The 17,762-nt window shown below is 49.0% G+C and overlaps 1 protein-coding gene across 12 annotated transcripts in view; it reads left to right on the top strand.

Moving 5' to 3' along the window:
• Positions 1-3,320: 3,320 nt before the first annotated feature.
• Positions 3,321-17,762, top strand: part of CACNA1C (calcium voltage-gated channel subunit alpha1 C) — a 579,936-nt gene continuing 565,494 nt past the window's right edge. For all 12 annotated transcript variants that reach the window (XM_036252393.1, XM_036252392.1, XM_036252383.1 and 9 more), the window contains exon 1: positions 3,321-3,369. In XM_036252393.1, coding sequence (XP_036108286.1) covers positions 3,321-3,369 — 49 coding nt within the window. The remainder of the gene's footprint in view (positions 3,370-17,762) is intronic.

Below are 17,762 nucleotides of genomic sequence, written 5' to 3' on the forward strand. Positions count from 1 at the left end.
AATGCAAGTTTGGAGGCAGACACTCCTGGACAAAGTCCAGGTTCCACACTTTACCAGCTGGGTTGATCCTGGACATGTAACTTAAGCCTTTAAGTCTCAGTTTCCAATACATATGTAAAATGGGGTTAATAATAACATCACCTACCTTATAGGATTGCAATGAGGAGTAAATGAGTGATGCCCGTAAAGCACCTGTCACAGCACAGAGCTATTATTATTATTCCTGTTCTGCAGTGTATAAAGGTGATGCACACCAATTTTAATGTTAATTGGAAAAAGAGTCATGTACATGCGTCCTAAAGCTAAATGGAGAAAATATTTGGATTTGTGTCATTCTAATTTTTTCTACTAGATTGAAAATTGAGTATGAACACACCAGGATGGTAAAGAGGCCAGATTTCTCGTGTAACCAACAAAATCTAGACTGCTGTTCATAGCAGAATGAAGATGACTGATAAGCTTAATGCCTCTCACAGGGAGATTTGCATTTTAAACTGTGGCCAAAACCCTTGGCCAAAGGGAATGAAGCTGGAGTGCTGAGGTGTCAGATATCGAGCAGGGGACAGAGAGAGGCATTTTGATGCAGTGAATTGTAGCACTCCTGAAACCATCTCATCCATTCATTTATTCATTCATAATTCAATACATATCTATTTAGTACATACTATCTGCCAGACTTTGCTCTATGCCCTTGGGATACACTAGTGAACAAAATGGCCAAAGATCCCTGCCCTCATGGGGTTTGCATTTTGGTGGGGAATACAGACAATAAAGAGTACAATTAATAAATGAGTAGATTACATTGTGTGTTAGACAGGAATTAAATATCACATGAAAATTAGAGAAAGGGTGAGATTGGAAGTGCGGGGGGGTGGGTGGGCAGGATGCAGTGCTAAATAGGGTGGTCAGAGTGAGGCCCATTGAGGAAGTGAGACTGGAGCAGGCTTGAAGAAAGTAAGGGAGGTCACCAGGTGTTCTGGGCAGTGGGGGCAGCTAGAGCAAAGGCCTTAAGATGAGAGAGACAAAGATAGATAGATAGATAGATAGATAGATAGATGATAGCCAGACAGACAGAGGCGGGGATGGGGGGAGAGAGAGAATGAATCGTTCCCAGAGTGTCTGGGGAACAGCAAGGAGGCCTGTGTGACTGACACACGTGGGGAGGCAGTAGGAGAGGAAAAGACAAGAGGAGTCGTACAGGGCTGTTCATGTGGGCCCTTGCAGGCTGCTCTAAGGACCCTGGCTTTCCCTAAGTGAAATGGGGAGCCACTGGAGGGCTGGAAGCCGAGGAGTGCTGTGATGTGACTTTTTAAATGAATTACTCTGTTGTATTGAGAAGAAACCACAGGAGGGGTGGGGAGGAGAGACCAGGCAGAGCAGTTTCTGCACCAACCCAGATGAAGGACAATGTTGGCTCAGACCTGGGCAGCAGGGGAGACACTGAGAAGTGGATTTATCTGAAGGTGAAACCAAGAGGATTTCCTGAAGGATTAGATGTGGAAGGATGAGAGGAAGGAGTCGAGAATATCAGGCTTTTGAGCTCCATCAAATGCGATGGGGAAGGTTGTGTGAGGTGCAGGTTTTGTACAGGAAAAGGGACTCAGTGTTTGGATCAGTTAGGTTGAACTGTGTATTGGACAACCAAGTGGAGACTGAGGCTGAATGTGTAGCCTGACATTCAGGAAGAGAGGTCTGGGCTGAAGATACAAATTCGATATAGACAGCTGCTTAAATTCATGGAGACGGAGAGGATCATCCAGGGAATGCGTGTGGGGAAGTCTGAGGGCAGAAAGATGGAAGTGTTCCCTAGAGGGAGTTGTAGGCTCCCCTGCCAGGGCTTAGGAAGTCCAGTCCAGAGGAGCCTGGGCCTGCAGGGGGTGCCATGGAACTTGCTGTGGCTGCAGTGAGAGATGGAGAGAAATGTTCACTTCTTTGGGAAGGAGAGGGCTCCTGCCAGAGTGGCAAAAATAATTGAGTACGTAAGGATACCCAAGTAGAACATGTGCTCCCTTGCCTCCATGTAATTAGAAAACCTGGGTTCATTAATCCGTTCACACATCTGGGCACCACTGCCTAGTCTAGGTGGCTCCACCCTCCGACCCCTTCTCTCCCTCCCCTCCCCTCTTGCCATCCTCCTGTATATGTCACATCTACATCGGCTCTGATTGCAATTGATCAGGCAGATTCACGGATTCACGGCTCCTTCTGCAGTTTTGTTCAGTGGCCCGATAAGCAAAGAGACCAGGGTAGTTGGACAGACTGTAGTCCCCCCTGTTGGAAATCCGCTGGCAGAGGCCTTCCCGTCGTGGACGGCCGCTCAGGGACGCGGTGCTGCCTAGATAACAGGGGCGGGTGGCTGGAGGCAGCGGGGCGCGCGGCGGGAGTCGGTGCGGCGCCCGCGCCCCACGTCCGCCCACGCCCCGCCCCCCGGGGGGCGCCGCGCGCAGCCCCCCGCCGCCGCCCTCTCGAGGCCCGCACCTCGCCTGCGCCCTTTGACGTCATGTGGGCAGCAGCGGGTCGGCGGCGCGGCCGAGGGCCGAGCCTGTGCTCACCAGGGGTTCGGTCCGCGCTGTGCGCCCTGCGTCGTGCGCCCGGTCCCCGCGCGCCGCCGCCGCCGCCGCGCCACATCTGGAAGCGTTCAGCGCGTCTGCCTCCAGCGCGCCGGGCGGGCGGGGAGGGCGCGGGCGCGGGCGCGGCGGCGGGCTGGGCTGGAGGCGGTGAGCGCGGCGCTCTCGCGCGCCCGGTGTCTCCCTCTTTCTGCCTCTGCAGAAACAGCTCCTGCCAGAACGGCGCTCGGCGCGACGCGGCCCGGAGCGGCGGCGCCTCTTCCTGCCTCCGCGCCTCCGGAGTTGCTGGAGCTTCTTGACAGAACAGAGCCGAGCCCGGGCCTCGGGAGGACTGGCCAGTGGCGGCGGAGACGCTTCGGCCCCGGCTGGCCCTCCCGGTCTGGGGTCCATCGCTGCCCTCTCCCCTCCTCTCCGCCTCTTCTCGCGCTGCCTCCCTGGGTTGATTTTTTCAAACGGTGTAGCCGCCAGAGGTGCGGGGCTAAATTCTTGGAAGGGGCCCGGATGTACTGAGGATGCATTACAATTTCACTCAAGGAGGCAGTAGTGGAAAGGAGCAGTTTTTGGTGTTTGATGCAATAATGGGAATCAGGTAATCATCAGAAGGGAAGAAGAAATACCGCAGCTCCACGGCTTCCTTGAATTTTGCACGAAAGCCGCCGGCCTCGGAGGAGGGATTAATCCAGACCCGTTGGGGGTGTTTTGACATTTAATCCTCTTTGTGGCTTCTTCTCTTTTTAAAACAATTTTTGGTCAATGGTCAATGAAAACACGAGGATGTACATCCCAGAGGAAAACCACCAAGGTAAGGCTGGCCCCGCCGCCCGGCCAAGGCCCCAGGGCGGGCTCCAGACCTCCCCGCCCCACTCCGGCTCGCCCGGGGCCGGTCCCTGCGGAGTTGCCCGGGGCGCCTCCGCCTCGCCAGACCCGCGGGACCGGGGCCCGAACCCCGCGAGACCGAGCGGAAAATTCCCGCCCCTCCCCCTCCCGTGCCGGCTTCTTCGGCGCATGTGTTTCCTATGAAATTCCAGGCGAGGGGGAAAAGTTGCCCAAGTGTCTGCTTCTGCCTAGCTTTTCCACGTTTGCCTGGAGAGCCCGAATACCCGGTCCGCCGCGCGTGGGGAAGGGGGCACCGCCGTCCTCGAACCCCGCCGGCCGGGGTCCCTCGCCTCGCTCCGGGCGCGGCTGGGAGCGCGCGCGCGCACCCCGCACCAGACCGGCCCCGCGCCCGGGCCGCCGCCCGGCGTCCCATCTGCTTCTAGGGGGCCGCTGCCCTGGGCAGCGCACATGGTGGGGGTACGCGGGTGCAGATGCGAGTCTCGGCGCCTCGCTCCTCTCTCCCACCGCTCACCTACACCATCCACCTCTCCAATGCCGTTGACCCAGAGAGGGCTTACGCCCCGTTCTTATTCGCACCCACATGTAGGGCTAGCACCTGAAAATGTAGGCGGTAAGAGTTGGAAGGTGTGTGGGCTTTGCTTTTTCATGTTTTAAGGAAATAATTCAAGGGTGTGCCGAGCACACGCGGCTCCACACTATTGCCCAGTGCTCTCCAAGCATCTCCATCCTGGGCATCAAGTGTCACCGGTTCCCCATGTGAGGGGGGAAAGGTTTTCAGGTAACTCCCCACTTCCTGGAAACTTTCTCTCCCGCCCCCCTTATTAACAAGTTATTATTTTTTGGCGTAAGTCAGCAATTAAGGTCATGACGGAGTGTAGGGAGGTGGTCTTGCTGGAGAGTGGCAGCCTCCAGCTCCATCTCTGCCTGTTCCCCGTAGCTTTCTCTGTCTCTGGGTGTAGTCGCTCCCTTTTCTCTCCCGGTTTCCCAAGCCTCCCTGATTACACGCTTCCTTTCAACCTCTTCTTCCCGAATACCTGTCGCTATTGGTCCTGTTACTTACTGGGGGGACTTCAGGTGATCCTCTGAGGGAGGATCTGTCTCCATGTTTCTGTTTTCCAGCCTCCTTCCTTCTTTTGCCCCCATTTCCACCATTTGGGGACAGTGCCCCTACCCTTTTGAGGTAGAGGCTGCCAGGCACCCTACCTGCCTGATCTGCATTTATCATTCATCCTGAAAATGATTTGTGGGCCAATTGTCCCTCCGCTTTCAAGCTTGGGTGGCAGTGTGGGGATTTTGGCTCCTTTTAATAGAAAAAAATTTTGTCAAGGATCATGGATTCTAGGGGTTTTGGGTCACAAAGACAGCTCTGTCTCTCAATTTCTCTACCCCATGCCCCAGCCCCCACCTGTTCCCCTGTCCCCTTCTGAGCTGATGAAATAGTGGATGGATTAGGAGGGAGGGAATGAAAGACACAAAGGAAAGGGTGATATTTGTGAAGAGCAGGGCTGGATTCCCCTCCAAGTTCTCAGCTCAGTTAAGCAGCCTTGAACAGGAGGGCTCAATAGTATTGTCCTTACTCTACTAACAATGGTAATATACTGTGGTAATGATTATTAGTCACATAATGATAACCTTCAGTAGTTCACAAGCTCTCCTTTTAGTGCAGGAGAAACCTCTTTCTAGCCCTTCTTCTCTCTTTCTTTTGCCCCTTTGTACCCCAGCAGCCCCCTCCCCACACACAAATGCAGGGAGCAGACATTAAAAGTAGGAGCTGATCCTGGAGAGGTTTGTGCGAAGATGGAGGGAAAGGGAGGGAGCGAGCAGGGCCGGGAGCTCTGCCTTTCCAGCAACATGCCAACGAACACTATGGCAACCTGAATTCCAGTTCTCTCTCTAGAAGCTGCAGTGATTATATAATTCACAGGAGCGGTTTTGCCTCCATTCCTGGATGCGGCTCTCAGGTGAAAGAGCAGCAGGATCCCTGGCTCCCTGCGTTTCCCACCTCCTCTTCCTGCCTCGTTGGCATTGCCCAGGTGTTGGGGGGGGGGCAGAGGAGGGTGCTAAGGTGGGGGAGAGGCTGGCCTGGAAGAGCATGAATATTTACAAGGAAGGGGTTGCTGTGACTTAATAACCAAAGGGGCAATGAAACATAATTGGGGGTTAGAGTTTCAGGAGAGAGAGAGGAAGCCAAATGATTACCTCAGAGCAGCGATGGTGAGGAACCAAAGTAGAGGACAGAAAAAGTTGCCAGTGGTGAGGCTTTGCCTGACAGGCTCCCAGGCACGGACTGGATTAGCCCTTCCTCCCCACTGTGTGTGTGTGTGTGTGTGTGTGTGTGTGCGCGCGCCTGTGTGCGGAGTGTCCAGGTATGGAGGTGGTCGTCAGCTCATGGGAACAGCCTGGAAGTTTCAGGCTGGAAATGCTCCTGTAGGCCTCACCTCGCCTCTAGTGTCCTGTCTTCTCTGGTCCCACCCTAGCCTCCCACTTTTCTGGGCTGATTTTTCATTTCGGTCTCCAGCTAGCAAATGAGTTTCTTAATAGTCAGCCATTTAACAAATAAAACATCAGTATGTCCCTTATCTGCTGGAGACAAAGCATAGGGGAGAGACATGTTCTGGGAGTGGAAGACACACTGTGCTTTCTTTCTAACTACTTGGCGATACGGCAGAATAGCAATCACAATAAAGGAATAATAATGATCACAGTTAACTCTCTTTACAAATGGTGAAAGGACAATGTTGCTTGCACCTCAGCTTGTTCAAGTTAAAGAAAACATGACATTAGCTTCTCTTTCTCTGGATACTGCAAGGAGGGAACTGGAGGAAAAGGGCTATTGAGGTTCAAAATATTGTGCCTAGTATTGCACAAATACTTTGCAGCATAGCAGAATACTACATAATAGACTATATTACAAGAATCAATTATTCATTATTTCCATAGAGCACATGCTAACAGTGTTTAAGTGTGTGCTTATGTACATACACACACATGCGCGCACGCTCACAGAGTGAGAATAGGGGAAAGCTATTTTAAATAGATTACACAAGAGCCTAATGCACTTTGGAGACTCTGTGTTGCAGAAAGGAATATTGGTAATGCCGTCTCCGAAGACTGTTTGGACATTTCTACCTCATATGAAGTGGAGAATTGTTCTCTGCAGGTAGATGCTCCTGTGCAGGTATAGTAAGTACTCTGCAAGTGAAGTGCTGAGCTGGTAGACCCTGGAGCCATCTCTCAGTCTTAGTGTTGACTTAGGACTCTTCCTTCAGTTGTCTCTTTGACATAGAACTGCCCAAGGTGGGTTCTTTTGTGTATAAGACCTAGACTGAAGGAGTCCAAGGAGTATACTGAATGGGGCTTTTGAGACCCTGCCTATCTTTCCACCCCCACTTGCATGGACTGCCCTGCATTCTAGGCCCTCAGCACATGACTGAGTAAATGCTTGCTTGCATGAACCAATGAGTGCAGACCCAGCAAGACCTGAAGGGGCTGTAGTTTCTGCCTCTCCCAGTAGGTGGTGCTCCAGGGCTTAGGAGTCAGGACAGGGCCATTCCTGTTGGGTTTGGTGAGGGGAAAGATGTCCGGAGGGTTTGGAGAGAATTTTCTATCTGCTGTGCCTTTTTCATCACACCCACACCTTCCCCTGGTGCAGAGAACTCCAAAGAGCAGAGTGTGTCCCCCTGCTCCCCCTCCCCCCCGCCACACACACAACACACCTCAGTACGACTGAGTCCCTTGGTGACTTTGCCACGCTCTGGCAAGGAAAACCCACTTTGGATTTCTCCCACTCTGCCTCAGACTTCTGTTTACCTCTGGCATAGACAACATGCTATGGAGCCTTGAGGGAGCCTTTCGGGTGATTAGCTGAACTTATTGTGGCTGTGTATTAATTTTCTCCCTAATGTACCATGGATGGTTTAACCAGAGGGGCCAGTGGGGCATGAGGCGACCTAAATTTTGAGATTTGGAAACCCTATTCTATAGGGTTACAAAACTCGTCAGCTCAAAGACAAGAAAACACTTTCCTAACTTTATTAAGGAAAAAAACAAAAACAACTGGGTATACTTCACAGCTGATTTCAGTTTATGAGTCTGGCTAGTCTCCTGCTGGGGTGATGGCGGAAACGCTCTGGAGACCTAGCTTAGGAAGTAACTGAGATTTGTTCTCATTTCGGTGACGTTTTCCAACGCCTGGTGCTTTCTTCTCTATCCCTTTCTTCACTTGGCTTTCTTCGTTGTTGTGGCAAGTTCTGTGAGGTCTGAGAAACCCTTGCCACCGTGTTAAGAGGGCGAGGGTGAGGGAGTGGCTGACAGCACTTTCTTCCTTTTACAGCAGTTCTGCCTGCTGGGGTTGCAGCTGTTGGCCATACAGGTCAGCACCCTCCCAACTGGTCCTTCAGGGACTTTGAAGTCAGTGCTCAGCGTTCAAAATCAGGGCACAATTTTATTTTCTAATGGGGTCTAAAGACAGCTGATAGATTGTTTGGGAAACACCTGGAGACTTAATGAGACGAATGAGCAAAATAATCACACTGAGTTAGTCTGTTTCTGCAGTCCATCCTCGCCATGGCCTGAGTTAACGACGGGCACTGTGGAGGAGAGCAAGAAGACCGACGCAAAGAGGCACGGGAAGCGTTTTGCAAAATACCAGCTGCTAAATATTTATTGACAGGAGTGCTAAACATTCTGATAATGAGACAACACTCCAAGCCATGACTGTCAGTATTAAAATAATTTAGTAAACACCTGTTTACATGCACCTCAAGGTTAGATACTATATTTAAAAAAAAAGAAAAAGTCACAGGATCCCTTTGGGAAAATGGAATGCCTTTCCCTGCTGTTTGAAAGCCAGGCACAGAGATTTAAATGGAACCCATCATGGAAAAAGCAAAATGGAAGGCTGAAGTAATTAATGAGATTGTTTGAGGCTAAAACCCAGGTACTGTGGAAGAGGGCTTCTGTGTCTGAATTCCCGGGCAGGGTGCTTGTTTGTTGGGGACCAGGCCTCACTGGCCCAATGTCCCGTTTCAGCGACTGGCAGCTCGGTCCCGCCAGGCTGCAGGAGCTCTTGGAGGCAGCGCTGCGGCAGGAGTGGAACTGGAGGGAGTCTCAGGTTCCAGGAGCCTTGGGGCCAGAGCGCCTGCTGCAGCTGCGGCCGCGTGTATCCTGAGGCTGGGAGCCCAGGAGGGCCACCTTGAGAAGCCAGGAAGAGGCCCAGCTGAAGGGGGCTGTCTGTGGGATAATTTGGGGAACATAGTTACTATTTGTGGAACTGAGTTAAATTTAAATGGAATTTAAGGGACATAAGGGGAAGAGTTTGGGCCTGGAGCTCAGGAGTCAAATAGAGATCGAAAATAGGCCCTTACTTCCCCAGAGACCAGGGGAACTAAAGGAATAGTCAATCTGGCTTTGAACAGAGGGTGAGGAAAGGGGAGGGTTACCTGGCCAGAAGCCAAAACCCCTCAGACCCTCCCCTTCCAAAGCCACTATCAAACCATACTCTCCATAACACCTTCACTTTATTATTATTTTTTAAATTTTGTTTTCCCTTTTTATTGATTTTAGAGAGAGAGGAAAGGAGAGGGAGAGAGAGATAGAAACATCGATGAGAGAGAACATCGATTGGCTGCCTCCTGCATGCCCCCCACTGGGGATCAGGCCCACACCCTGGGCATGTGCCCTGACCAGGAATCAAACCAGTGACCTTTTGGTGCATGGGTCGATGCTCAACCACTGAGCCACACCAGCCAGACAACACTTTCACTTTAAAATGATCTTCTTGTGCTGTACCATGTATGCGTGCGTGTGTATGTGTGTGTGTGTGTGTGAGAGTGTGACAGTTCTAGGCTCGTGTGCTTTGCAGGGTTTGTCAAACACATAGAATAAATGTAATGTCTCTTTGGGAATATACTTTCGAGGATCAGAACATCTTATGGCTAAAAGGAACCAAGTTGATTAAACAGAGGCTCCTAAAGAGTCAGTCACTCAGGCTGGGATGTGACAGAAAAATTCTCCAGTTTCTTTTCCCACCTGCTTTCTACTGATCACCTTGGTGTATATTAAACTCTGTAAGGAAGCATTACTTAGTATTTGGTTAGTAAACTGTTTGGTAAACCTCTCCACCTCTCCCCAATCCCCCCCTTGCCCTGAATCCACCTTTGTCCGGCTAAAATAACTTCTCAGATGTTAGATTTGGAAACAGCGTGGGGGTAGGCGGGGGTATCTATCATTGGAAAGGTTTAAAAATAATTTTTTGGATTACAGAGTAAAAGTTGATACATGTCCATAAGGAACTCCAGCAAAATTCAGATCAGTATTTTGTCTGCAAATGGCCATGGCTCTAAGCCTTTCCTTTCTGCCCCAGTCTAGGCTTGTTTCAGCCCCTCAGGGACAGTGGGGTGATGAGGCCAGGCTGTGTTACAGGACTTCCCTTGATGAGTTGTTGGGCATTCTTTGTGGACTGGCCAGCATCGCTGTTGGCCAAGGCATGGAGACAGATAGCGGCAGGGGAGAAACTGGGCACACTGAGGTAGCAGCTGGCCAGAGAACAGGCTGCCATGAATTTTATCTGAGTTGGAAGAACAAAGGCTCCTCCTTGCTTCCTTTTCAGGCTTGGTCTACTAGGACTACACTTATGTCTTCCCAGGGGACACTGGGATAGGCGTGGTGCGTGTTCATCTAGGACCTGCCTCTGACATTCCCATCATCCGCGAAGTGTTCATTGGCTGACTTGTTGATACTCTCCCTCACCGTTTCCCAGAAACTGGGAGGCCTTTGAGGCTGATTTGGTCTCTAGCTTTTTTTTTTTTTTTATCCTCATACGAGGACATTTTTCCATTTTTTGTTCAGATAGAGTGGGAGGGAGAGAGAGGAAGAGAGAGAGAGAGAAACATCGATGTGAAAGGGACACATCGAGTGGTTGCCACCCACACGACCCAACCAGGGCCAGGGACAAACTGCAACCGAGGTACATGCCCTTAGCGGGAACTGAACCCAGGTTTCTCTGGACCATAGGCCGACGCTCCAACCGCTGAGCCAAACCGGCCAGGGCTGGTCTCTAGCTATACAACAGGGGCAGAGCCAGACTCCACTTACAGATGTGGCCTTTGAGATCACTGGAGGAAGCCGCCATTTCAGAACATAGTATTGAGATAATTTTATGAAATATTTAAGCGAGCAATTTGCCAAAGGGTTTCTGTTTTTGTTTTTTGTTTTTTTTTTCATACAGTCGGCTACACTTGGTGCTGCCTGCTTAGCCTAGCTAAAAGGGAAATAAAGTAATCTTGTCTCCTGGCCTTTGGAGAACCAAGCCAAAATCCAGACAACAAATGAATGTTCTTCCCCATATTGCCTGTGGGCAGAAATGTTGCCTTGATTACTCAATTAAGCTCTATTTACTTTGTACCATTGTGTCATGTTAGATATGTGTGTGTGTGTGTGTGTGTGTGTGTGTATTCCATGTTGGGCTAAAACCTTTCAAAGAAGCCAGTTAGCAAAATAAATAAATAAATAAATAAATAAATAAATAAATAAATAAGACTGCAGCTAGATCAGTAATGACTGGACTTCCATTCTCTGACTTGCTGTCCGTCTCTGAGCATTTTGCAGGAATTGGGTCTCATCGTTTTGACCCCTGAGATGGAGATGATAGCCTTTAGCCAGTCGAATTCTCGGGGCAGCCGTGAGACTCTGAGCGCGTGCGTGTGAATCACTGGGCAGGTATCAGGTATTCTGATCAGGGAGCAGAGCACTAGAGTTTGAAAGGCACGTCTGTGAAAAACGTCCAAAGCATTTCAGACAGCTCTGTACACGGTGGATGGCTGACGTTCAAACTTTCAAGGATGGAAATGTTGAACCAAGAGAATCATTCTGAGGTGCTCTCGCTAATACCAGAGTCATCAAGGAAAAAGTGAAAACTCACTCAAGAGAGCCCTGATATTTTACTTTTCTTGACAACAGTCAACCACCCTGAGGCCAGTGGGATCCTAGGACTGTGAGACCATTTGTGTCCGTATGCCCAGCAGCTGTCCCCTCCCACACTGCCATCTTCTCGCAGCTACAGCACAAGGCCCCTGCGTTCAGCCGAAGGTCCAAAGCCAAACTGGTCAGACGTCTTCTGATGGTCCAGAGAGCTGAAGTAGGAACACCACCTGGGCAAATAAACGAGTCGCTCTCCAACATGGACTCCCCAAATCTAAACACAGTCCCTTAGTACCGAAGGACAGACTGCCTGGAAAATAAAACTTTGCTTTCAATGTAAACTTTGGCTTTGGAAAATAAACTATTTTTTTTTTTTTTACATAGCAAAAGTTTTGGAGGATTATAGATCAAGGGAGGGAACAGTTCCATATGGCATCTTGAGATATGTATCAAAATAGGAAAGGACTTTAACTTCACATCTTAAGCAACAGATTAGCCTTTAGCTTCCTACTGCAAAAAAAAATCTCATCATCAGAAAGTGGCCTGGGAAACTTGTGCACCTCGCTCCCCACCTCCACCGCCTTCCCCTCCCAGGCTCCGTCCTGGGATCTGCGGAGCCATGTGCTTTCATTGCTATTTTAAAAAATAAAGTATGTTGAAGAACAACATCTACTTTTAAAAAAATTTCTAGATTGAATGCCTGGTGTCTCCAGCAATATTCTTGGTGCTCCATGCACTTAGTATCATGTCATCCTTAAAATACTTTTCAGGTGGGGAAACTGAGGACCAAAGACCTTAAGGAATGTGGCCAAGGTCATCCCAACAGTATGAGAACTGGAATTAAATCCAGGTCTTTTAGACTTTCAAAGCTAATGTTCTGGGGACGAGGGAACAAGGGACTCACTGTCCGCCCATCCTGGAGAAAACGGCCTTGAGTTAGCCCCATGGCACCTCACTTGGCTTTGCTCTGCAGAAACTCCGGTGCGAGAGTCCACTGGTCACGCGTCGTGGGTAAAGCTGAATGCTTGTTCTTCCGTGCCGGCGGCTGCGTGGGCACGCTCCCTGCCTCTCCTGTGCTCCCGTTCCCTAGCTGTTTATTTATTCTCGTGGTTTCCGCCTGGGCCCTCTTTGGCCCATGTCCCTCTGTAGACCTTAAAGAAGACCTAGAGCAGTGGGCCAGGGCTTTGAGATGACCACTTCGTGGCCTGGCCTGGCCTCACCATCCATTCTTGCAATATCTTCTCAGGAATTTCTTCTTGGAAAATGGATACTCTCCATCCCCTAGTAAGACTCTGATGCGTTCAGAGGACCGTCCTTGCACGCTGAGCTCCCTGGACTGCATGCCTTCTTTATTGAGTTATTTAGTTTAAAAATTTAAAATAATATCTCTGGAGGTATCACCCATGTACCGTAAAACCCATCCTTGAAAGTATACAGTTCAGTGTTTTGTTGTTGTTGTTGTTGTTTTTTATATAGAGCTGGGCCGTCATCACCATGTCTAATTCCTGCACATTTTCTTTTTCTTTTTTTTATCTTCACCCGAGGACATTTTTCCATTGATTTTTCAGATGGAATGGGAGGAAAGGAGGGAGAGAGAGAAACATCTGATGTGAGAGAAACACATCAACTGGCTGCCTCCCGCACAACCCTGACCAGGGCCGGGGATTGAACCTGCAACCAAGGTACATGCCCTTGACCAGAAATTGAACACGCGACTCTTTGGTCTGTGTGCTGACGCTCTAAGCGTGGGGCACACCGGCCAGGGCTAATTCCTGCACATTTTCATCACCCCCTGAAGAAACCCTCTATTCACTGGCAGTCACTCTCCATTCCCCCCTCCCTCCAGTTTCTGACAACCACGAATTTACTTTCTCTTTCTATGGATTTTCATGTATTATTGACAGTGATGATGATTCTACAATTGCAGCTCACCTGTGTAGTCTGTTGGCAGCACCTTTCGTGCATCTCAGAGTCAGGTATGTTGTGACAATCTACATGATGAATGACGGAGCTGAAAGGAAATGTGAGATTAGTTAGGTACCTGGGTGTCATTTGTAGGTGAGATTAAACACTTTTCTTTCAGTTACATGAAATGTGGTTTTAAGATTTATTTCTTTGAACTATTTCAATAAAGCTAACTCTCTAAGTTATATCTACTGATAGTTGACGAAGATGAATTATGACCATTTAAACATTTTTTTATTGAAACACACACACACGAAACAAAATTTGCCATTTTAACCATTCTTAATTATATACAGTTCAGTGGCACTAATTATATTCACAATGTTGGACAACTATTGCTACTATCTATTTACAAAACCTTTTCGTTGCTCCAAATAGAAACTTTGTAACTACTAAGCAGTAACTCCCCATTCCTCCCTCTCTCCAGCCTCTGGCTACCTCTAATCTACTTTCTGTCACTGTGGATTTTCCTATTCTAGATAGTTCATAGAAGTAGAATCACAAAATAATTGTCCTTTTGTGTCTGGCTTATTTCACTGAGCATAATGTTTTCAAGGGCCATGCATTCCATTCCTTTTCATGGCTGAATAATATTCTGTTTTAAGTACAGAACACTTTTTATTTATCCATTCATCAGTTGATGGACACTTGGGTTGTTCTACCTTTAGGCTGCCAACATTAGCATAGAAGTATCTGTTTGAGTCCTTGGTTTGAATTCTTTTGGGTCTATAGCTAGGAGTGGAATTGCTAGGTCTGAATTTTGATGTTTTAGTTATAAGAGCCTATTTCCTTGTGTGGCCCCCCAAGTTTGAACCCTGTGTAGACGAGAACATAGTATTAGGAAATGTCATTGTGTCAGTAATGAGGGTCTAGTATTTTCTTTGGGCTCCCAGTGCCTCTATCAGATATTTGACTTTAATTAGGTGTTTAACAATCGAGCAGCTGCCTTTTGTTGAGAGTGGCTGATACTGCCTCCGTTCCAAAAATAAAGACGTTCTCCACATCCAGTTCAGTGTTCACCTCTGTGCCGCCCGGCTTTGTAACTTGACAGGAAATGGGTGTTTGACAGGACAAAGCTATTTAGTCTGTCTGTTTCTGTCTCTCCATCGGCCTGTCTGACTAGTCCAGGAACACCCCTGCCTATGGACAGAGGTGTCCAGCCCGATTCAGCAGGACCCTGGCAGAGGCTGGCCGCCTGCCGTGTGGTCGGGCTGAGTCCCCCTCAGTGGCTGCTGTGCATCTGTGCTGGTGGAGGGCCACGTGGCCTGGGGTGCGGGGTCTCTGTCTCCCAGCTTGGGAGCTGCCTCAGGAGAGAGCCCAGGGCCCTTGCCTGCTCCTCACACATTTAAAATGTGGAAAGGGAAGAAAATGTGGGAAGAAAAGGAAGCAGTCGGCAGAGAGAATCAGGGAGAGAGGGAGAGAGGGGGAGAGAAGAGTGGCCGAGCAAGGTGGCATAACCCTGGTGGGGCTTGTGCTGGGCACTGAAGGCCCAGTTTGTGACTCAGGAGGCCCCTTTCCAGTCCTGGGGTGGCTATTTTTTTTTTTTTTTTTTTGGTAATTGTTTTACCGAAAAGTAATAACATCACCTTACATTTTTGATTGTTCCAAAATACCTTTCAGACCCTTTTCATGTCTACTATTTCATCTGTTCTTAAAAAAACAACAGCAACCCATTGAAGCAGTGGGACGAGTTTCATTCTTCCCATTCAGATGAAGAAGCCTGGACCCAGAGACTCCAAGCAACTTGCCTGGTTAGGAAAACAAACAAAAACTAGTCTTTTTTTTTTTTTTAGTGACTATTATATGTTTTATCCTTGGTGGGCTCATGTATATTATTTCATTTATTCCTTAAAGGTCCCCTGTTAAAGTTGGATGGCTTTTTGGTGGCAGAATAGGCTAGAATCCCTGTCTCTTGACTCTTGGTCCATGTTCTTTTTTTTTTCTTTTTATCCTCACCTGAGGACATTTTTGCATTTATCTTCAGATAGAGCAGGAAGGAGAGAGGGAGGAAGAGAGAGAGACACACACATTGATGTGAGAGAGACACTTCTACTGGGTGCCACCCACATGACCCCAATTGGGGCCGGGAACAAACTGCAACCGAGGTACATGCCCTTAGCGGGAACCAAAGCCGGCCTCTCTGGTCCGTGGGCCGACGCTCTAAACAGTGAGCCAAACTGGCCAGGGTGGTCCATGTTCTTTTTTTTTTTTATCCTCACTCGAGGACATTTTTCCATTTTTTGTACAGATAGAATGGGAGGGATAGAGAGGAAGGGAGAGAGAGTGAGAAACATCGATGTGAAGGGACACATCGAGTGGCTGCCACCCGCACGACCAACCAGGGCCGGGGACAAACTGCAGCCGAAGTACGTGCCCTTAGCGGGAACCGAACCCGGGTCTCTCCGGACCGGAGGCCGAAGCTCTAACCGCTGAGCCAAACTGGCCAGGGCCCATGTTCTTTTTATAGCCTGACTGTATCATCTGTCAGGCCACTGCATCTTGACTTATGACTAGATCTCAAAGCCTTATGTCTGCTGAACCTGCATGACCTGTGTGTCTTTTCCCTCCATACCCAGCTCTCCGATTGGTGGATTCACCTGGGGCACAAGTGTGTGTGTGTGTGTGTGTTTCTTTCTCAGATGAGCACAGTTCAGTATGCTAAGAAAGAAATGCAGCCAGGCACTTTGAAGGCTGATACACTTAGTTTAATCCAACTATTGGTAAATTCCTCCCTGTTGGCTCTGCCTTCACAGCCCCTCCCTGGCCCCGCTTCCAGGGGTGTCTTGGCCACTGTCCAGAGCTGAAACGTTGCACAGTTTCTCCAAGGTCAGAGCCCCTGTCGCCGTGTCTGGCTGCCCAAGACATCCAGGGGATCTGACTCTACATCCTCAGGGATTGCAGTGACTCAGATCTCCTGTTTGGACTACAGTGGGTAGGACCGTGTGGCTCTGTTTTTCAATTATGTGAAAGGCAGAAATTTTGACCTATGCCCAGCTGTCTGAAAGACCAGGAGATCAGAAGTCTTTTCCCAGGATAAATGGACTGTGAAATGTTTCTGAAAATGGGGTATCTCATGCCAGTTGTGATGAAATAATCCTAAATTGTTTGTTTCCCTCCCAGAACTGGGATGGTTAGTCATTCAACAAAAGTTACTGAGCATCTGCTGTATGTAAGGCAGTTTGCTGGTAGGACCTTGGGATTCTGGGGGACCTGGATTTGAGATTATAGCCCCTCAGTTATCCCCTCCTTTAGGGCATGTATAATTTTTCAAAAATCCTCACCCAAGGATACTTTTTTCCATTTATCTTCAGATAGAATGGGAGAGAGATATCAACGTGAGAGAGACATAGCAACTGGTTGTCCTCCCCCCAGCCCTTGCACGACCTCATCCAGGGCCAGGGATCAAACCGCAACCGAAGTACGTGCCCTTTACCGGAATTGAACCTGCGGCTCTTTGGTCCACAGGCCGGTGCTCCAACCACTGAGCCAAACCAGCCAGGGCTAGGGCAGGTATAATCTAGTAGGAGGTAAGATACATGCTCATATACACAGACACACAGACACCCACAACTCTAAAAACGTTAGAACATGCTTGATGTTACAGGAGGCAAAGATGAGAGGCTCACAGGTGTGAAGGAGGGTGACGCAGTCACATGGAGAGAGCGTTTATGAAGGTGGTAACAGCTGACCCTTGAGGGATGGACAGAAATGGGGTAGTGAGGAAGGTGGGCATTCCTAACACAAAGACTGGTAGTCAACAATGTGTTGATAGGCATATGCATTGAATTCGAAAGGGACAGTGAGCCCAGCTGGTGTGCCTCAGTGGGTTAAGTGTCATCCTATGGACTGAGAGGTCCTGGTTCTATTCCTGTTCAGGGCACATGCCTGTGTTTTGGGCCTTATCTCCAGTGGGGGGCATGTAGGAGGCAGCCGTTCGATGTTCCTCATATTAATGTTTCTCTCTCTCTCTTCTGTCTTCCCTTTCTAAAAAATCAATAAAAACATAGTTAAAAAAATAAAGGGACAGTGAGTTTCATTAAACACAAGTTATGTGTGTGGAAGAAATGGGAGAGAAGGTTGGGGTAGCAGGAAAGGGGTAACATGTAGAGAGCCCTCGTACTGGGCTGGAGAGTTCGCATCCCATTTGGTAGGCAGTGGAGGGCCATTAACGTGAGTGAGGGACTGGTGTGATCAGCGACTGGCCCGGCAGCAGGGTAGAGGATGAGGTGGGGGTGCTAAGACCGCAGGTAGAGGGACAATTCTGAGGCTTCTGTCATAGTCCAGGCAAGAGAGGAAGGAAGGGATTTTTCTCAACAAAAGCCAGAGGGCAAGGGAGCCCTTTGCTGCTGTGTAGGTGGGAAGGGTTGAGGCGGATTTGGAGGATGAATGGAAGATACCCTGCACGCATGCAGAATTAGAGCTATTTTTTTAAAGGTGATATTTGAAGCTGTGGAAATGGGTGAAAAGAAATGA

The sequence above is a fragment of the Molossus molossus genome, unplaced genomic scaffold (assembly GCF_014108415.1).
Source record: "Molossus molossus isolate mMolMol1 unplaced genomic scaffold, mMolMol1.p scaffold_m16_p_10, whole genome shotgun sequence".
NCBI lineage: Eukaryota > Metazoa > Chordata > Mammalia > Chiroptera > Molossidae > Molossus > Molossus molossus.